The sequence below is a fragment of the Chrysochloris asiatica genome, unplaced genomic scaffold (genome assembly GCF_000296735.1).
Source record: "Chrysochloris asiatica unplaced genomic scaffold, ChrAsi1.0 scaffold00032, whole genome shotgun sequence".
In the NCBI taxonomy this organism is placed as follows: Eukaryota; Metazoa; Chordata; class Mammalia; order Afrosoricida; family Chrysochloridae; genus Chrysochloris; species Chrysochloris asiatica.
In genome coordinates, this window is record NW_006408550.1 from 1,375,282 (window position 1) to 1,381,277 (window position 5,996).

The 5,996-nt window shown below is 38.1% G+C and overlaps 1 protein-coding gene across 1 annotated transcript in view; it reads left to right on the forward strand.

Annotated features, from left to right (window-relative positions):
- DLD (dihydrolipoamide dehydrogenase) overlaps positions 1-5,996 on the forward strand; it is a 49,906-nt gene that overhangs the window by 17,227 nt on the left and 26,683 nt on the right. The window contains exons 3-4 of the mRNA XM_006859353.1: positions 4,843-4,922; positions 5,407-5,475. Of these exons, the coding sequence (XP_006859415.1) occupies positions 4,843-4,922; positions 5,407-5,475 (149 nt within the window). The remainder of the gene's footprint in view (positions 1-4,842; positions 4,923-5,406; positions 5,476-5,996) is intronic.

Genomic DNA, 5,996 nt, shown 5'->3' on the forward strand with positions numbered 1-5,996 from the left:
TATCACAGACAGCGTTGTACCTCATGACTGATCTGGATATGTTCTTTTTGACAATGAATGCAACACCATTCCTCTCAATTTGTCATTCCTAGCATAGTAAACCATGTGCTTGTCAGATTCAAATTGGCCAATATCAGTTCATTTCAGCTCACTAATGCCAAAGATATCAATGTTTATGCATTCTATTTCATTTTATCGAACTGCTAATTTCACGGTCAGCAGTTTGAAGCTACCAGCTGTTTAGAGGGAGAAAGATGAGGCTTTCTACTCCCGTAAAGATTTACAGCCTCGGAAACCCTGTACAGGATCTCTGTGAGTTGGAACCGACTGCACGGCACATAGCAACATTTCTTGTCTTAATGAACTTTTATTTCTTTTTCTGTATGATGTTCTTGATGTCATTCTGCAGCTCTTCTGGTCTTCAGTCTTTAGTGTCTGATGCATCAGATCAGTTCTTCAGATGATCTCTAAATTTAGGTGAGATATGTTACGGTTGTCATTCATATTTTGGCTCTTGTGGACTTGTTTTCATTTTCTAAGCCTGACCTTGCATAGGAGCAGTTAATGGTCTTTTCCTCAGTCTGCCCCTGACCTTGTTTTGGCTGATGATATGGAGCTTTTCCACCATCTCTTTTCACAAATGTCAGTTTGATATCTGTGTATTTCACCTGGTGAGGTCCATGTGTATAGTCATCCTTTACGGTTTTTTTAAAAAGGTATTTGCAATGAAGAAGTTAGTTGTCTTGCAAAATTCTATCATGTGATCACCAGCATCATTTCTATCACCAAGGCCATATTTTCCAACTACTGATCTTTCCTGTTTCTAACCTTTGCATTCCAATTGCCAGTAACTATTATTACATCTTGATTGCATTTTTGATCAATTTCAGACCGAAGAAGTTGGTTTGTTCTTATTATTTAAGTGCCGTTGAGTCAGTTCTGATCCATAGCGACTCTGTATAGGGTTTCCGAGGAGTGACTGGTAAGCTTGAATCACCAATGTTTTGGTTCAAACAACCTTGCAGGCCAGCACATTAACCCAGAGTCCTGGTGTGGCACTGTGGGTTAATGCGCTGGACTGCAAGTTGCTTTGAACTTCAAGGTTCAAAGGTTGGTGGTTCAAGCTTACCATCTGCTCCTCGGAAACCCTATACAGGGTCACTATGGGTCAGAATTGACTTGATGGCACTTAACAACAACAACAACCATAGCAGAACTCTTAAGCAGCTTATAGAATTCTTCAGTTTCGTCATCACTGCCTTTAGTGGCTTATGTGTAAATTTGAATAATATTGATATTAATTGGTCTTCCTTGTAGGCATATGACTATTATCCTATCACAGACAATTCAATTTGTCATTCCTGCCATAGTAAACCCTGTGATTGTCACTTTCAAAATGGCCAGTATCAGTCCATTTAAGTTCACTAATGTGTTCAATTTCATTTTTAACAATTTACAATTTTTCTAGATTCATACTTTGTACATTCCATACTCCAATTATTGATGGATGTTTACAAATGTTTCTCTTCATTTTGAGTTTTGCCCCATCAGCAAATAAAGGTCCTGTAGGCTTTACACAATTCACGTCATCACAGCCAACTCTTCTTTGAGGAGGCATTTCTTTCCTAGTTAATATTGGTGGTGGTGGTGGTGGTGGTGGTGGTGATAATGTGCTGTGGAATCAGTTCCGACTCATAGGAACCCTAAGTAGGGTTTCTGGGGCTGTAAATCTTTACGGGACAGAATGCCTCATCTTTCTCCTGCGGAATGACTGGTAGTTTCAAACTGCTGACCTTGAGGTTAGCAGCTCAACTCATAACCACTGCACTAACAGAGCTCCTTAGTTATATATTTTGTAGTCCTAATTATTATTTAGGGAGTCCTGGTGTGGTGCTGTGGGTTAATGCACTAGACTGCAAAGTTGGTTTGGAACCGCAAGGTTGGAGGTTCAAGCTCACCAGCCACTCCTGGGAAATACTATGCAGGGTTGCTGTGGGTTGGAACTCATTCGATGGCACTTTGCAACAACGATTATTATTTGGACTTCTGGTGTGGCACCATACGTTCAGCACTGGACTGCGAACCACAGGGTCAGTGTTTCAAACTCACCAGCTTCTCTTTGGAAACCATTTACATGGTTGTTATGAGTCAGCATTGACTTGAAGGCACTTAACAAAAACAATTAGTGTGTGAGGCAGGTTAAATAACTTCCCTTCCCTAAGGTCACATAACTAGAATATATAGCTTGATTGTGGTGCTTGAAAGGAGCTCTGGTAGCATAGTGGTTACGAGTTGGGCTGCTAACCTCAAGGTTAGCAATTCGAAACGACCAGCTGTTCCGCGGGAAAAGGATGAGGCATTCTGTTCCTGTAAAGATTTATGGCCTCAGAAACCATATATGGGGGGTTGCTATGGTCAGAACCAACTCCACGGCACATACCATCACCATTGTGCTTGAGGATTTGAGTTTATGATAATTGAAATTCAGGAGTGGAATAGTATTGAATAATAGAAAAACCACTCGAAGTAGAGTAAAAATTTAGTGTTTTCTTGTATCTTCCATTTGCTTATTAAGATTACCTTTTGAAAATAAATTGAACTCTGAAACTCTTGTTTCTTTACCTTTGAAATGGTCATATTTATGCTACCTTTGCCTTCTTCATAAGAAGTTCTGAGACTCAAACATGAGAATGCATATGAATGTGTGCTGTAAACTTATGAATGCTCAAGTAATTGGGGTTGTAAGGACAATTAAAGGAGAGGATAAGGAGTATAACTATCAGATAAGCACTGGACTGCTAACCCGCCTCAAGGTCATGGTTCTTATCCACTATCCACAACTTGGAAACCCTATACAAGGTCACTGTAAGACAGAACTGACTCCACGGCACTTAACAACAACAACTCTTGAAAGTTATTGTTGCTTTATTTCCTATTGGATTGCGAATGGGAATAATTACACTTATTTGTACATTTGTTCAAATATTCACAAAATATAAGTACAAACACAATAAATAATTTAGTAACTCTGTAGTATATTTAACCCAGAGATGAAGGAGAGGGTTTATTTGGGTGTAGTATTTCTATGTCTCCATTGTCTACGGCCATACCGTCTTGCATGCTCCTGACTTTGGAAGCTAAGTAGGATTGGGTCTGGTTAGTACTTAGATGGGAGACCTCCTGGGAATACTGGATGCTGTGTGCTTTTTGGGAGTCCTGGTATGGTGCTGTAGGATAAGCACTGGACTTCAAGGTCGATTTGAATGCAAGGTGGCGGTTCAGACCCACCAGTCACTCCTCAGAAACCCTATGTAGGGTCTCTATGAGTAGGAACCAACTCAATGGCACTCAACAATATTTTTTATGGAATGGAAAGTGAAGTCCCTTATTTTTCCCTTCCCTCCAATATTTTACACTTTGGCTTCTAATCACACTTTGGGAAGATAAGTGATAGAACTTTGAAGCTGTAAACAAAAAGGAAACCTATACAAAGGAATTTACTCTGGAATTAGCCTGGAAGAATTTAGTATAATTATTATATCCTTAAGGCTGCTGATCAAAGTTAGATTTTAATATTTTATCTTCATAAGATAAATATCTAGAATAGTTAATTGAATGGTCTAGTTAACCTAATATCTTAAACTGTACAACAGTGAACAATATTCAAGTAATGTTCAGATTATAGGGAAACTGATTTATCTCTCATGATATTTCAGAAGTAGGCACCGGAAAAGGGAGCAAAATAATTAGATTTATAGAAATAATTGCATAAAATTATTTAGTCTGAACATCAGTCATTTGAGTCATCTTTTTTTTTTTTTTTTACATTCTTATATTACAGAAAAGTAAAAGTAAAGTCAAAATTAGTAAGTGGCAGAGCTAAGATTTGAAGCCAGGCATGTCAGATTCCAAAGCTCAGGCTCTTCCTATCATTCACACTGTTTTCTGGAGGTTTAGTGTCACTAAATGCCTGCCAGTTATCATTAAATAAAGCTCTGCAGATCAGCAGATGAATGGAGAGAAAAAATTTGTTACACATGTACAATGGACTACTGCTCAGCTATAAAGAGACATAAAGTCCTAATGTATGCCGCATAGAGGCGTGAATGAACATTGAAAATACATGGAGTGAAATAAGTCAGTCACAAAAGGACAAATACGTATGATCCCACTTGCATAAAATATTTAAAATAGGCAAATGTAAGGCAACTAAAGTTTGTTAGTGGGAGAGAGAAAAGACTCAGTGCTCAATGCTTCTGTTAAGGGTGATAATTCACATAATTTATGTCACAGAGCTGTACATGTTAAAGATTGTTGAAGTGGCATACTTTGTTACATTAGCATTTAACAGCAAGAACAATACTTCCCGCAAACAAAACAAAATCAACCTCTACAGACTTTAGCAAGGTCAGTAGTAGGTTCAATGTTAACATTGAGCTCAGTTGTATCTATCTGTACCATAACGAACAAATGAAAAATGAAATTTAAAAAATGATATAATTTCAATAGTATCCAAGAGCATCAAATACCTAGGAATAAATAGTGCTGTGTGTAGGATAAGCACTGGATTGCTAACCACAGGGTTGATGGTTCAAACCCACCAGCAGTTCCACAGGAGAAAGATGAGGCTGTCTGCTCTAGTAAAGATTTACGGTCTTGGAAACCCTGTGTAGAATTGCTGTGAGCCTAAATTGATTCCACAGCAGTGGGCGTGGGTGTAGAAAATGATTTCGTGTTTCCTGGGAGGTTTCAGAAGTTCTTTTGTTTGCTTCATTTTCTAAGGAGCTGTTTTTAGTAAATAGTAAACAGCTTACAATTTTAATCAATTTGCTTTTATTGTAGTTGATGCTGATGTAACAGTGATTGGTTCTGGTCCTGGAGGATATGTTGCTGCTATTAAAGCTGCCCAGTTAGGCTTCAAGGTAAGGTCTACAGGCAAACTAGATGCTGACTCACTTAGATCATGTTCACAAAATGTAAGTGAAAGCACAGTAAACTCTAAACTCTTTATTGTCTCTTTAACTCTGATGAAGAGAGGGTTTATTTGGGTGTAGTATTTTTATGGGATGGAAAGTGAAGTCCATTATTTTCCCTTCTCACCAGTACTTCTCTTTTTGGCTTCTAATCAGAGTTTGAAAGATAAGAGTAATAGAACCAAAAGCTGTATGTATTTGGTAATAGTAAACAAAATAGAAATCTATTAAGAACAATTTATGAAGGAATTAGCCTGGAAGAGTTTAATAGAAATCAAATGATAAATTATAAAGGGCTCTATATTTTAGTCTCTGAAAAACACAACTTGCGCAGCATGTTTTGTGAAGAATTAAGGTAAATATATATTTGGGATTTTCATGGACTGAAACATTGAAGGGTATGTGTAGTAAAGAATGTTTTCTTTGCTTGTAGACAGTCTGCATTGAGAAAAATGAAACACTTGGTGGAACATGCTTGAATGTTGGTTGCATTCCTTCTAAGGTGAGCCTATGTTTTCTATAGCAGTTTTTCATAAGCTACCAATTAGAACGTCATACGAGTCTATCACTCTTCTGTTAGTTTGTCGTACTGTGTGGCATGTGAGTTGCTGTGATTCTGAAAGCTATGCCACTGGTATTTTAAATACCAGCAGGGTCACCCATGATGTACATGTTTCAGATGAGCTTCCAGATGAAGACAGACTAGAAGAAAGAGTGACGAACAACTTCCGAATATTTAGTCACTGAAAACCTTATGAATAGCGGAGGAACACTGTCAGATATAGTGCCAGAAAATGAGCCCCTCAGGTTGGAAGGCATTCAAAATGCGACTGGGGAAGGGCTGCCTCCTCAAAGTAGAGTTGACCTTGATGACGCAAATGGAGTAAAGCCCGCGGGACTGTCATTTGCTGATGGGGCATAAATCAAAATGAACAGCTGTAAACATCCATTGAAAACTGGAACATTGAAAACTGGAATGTACAAAGTATGAATATGGGAAAACTGGAAGTTATCAAAAATGAA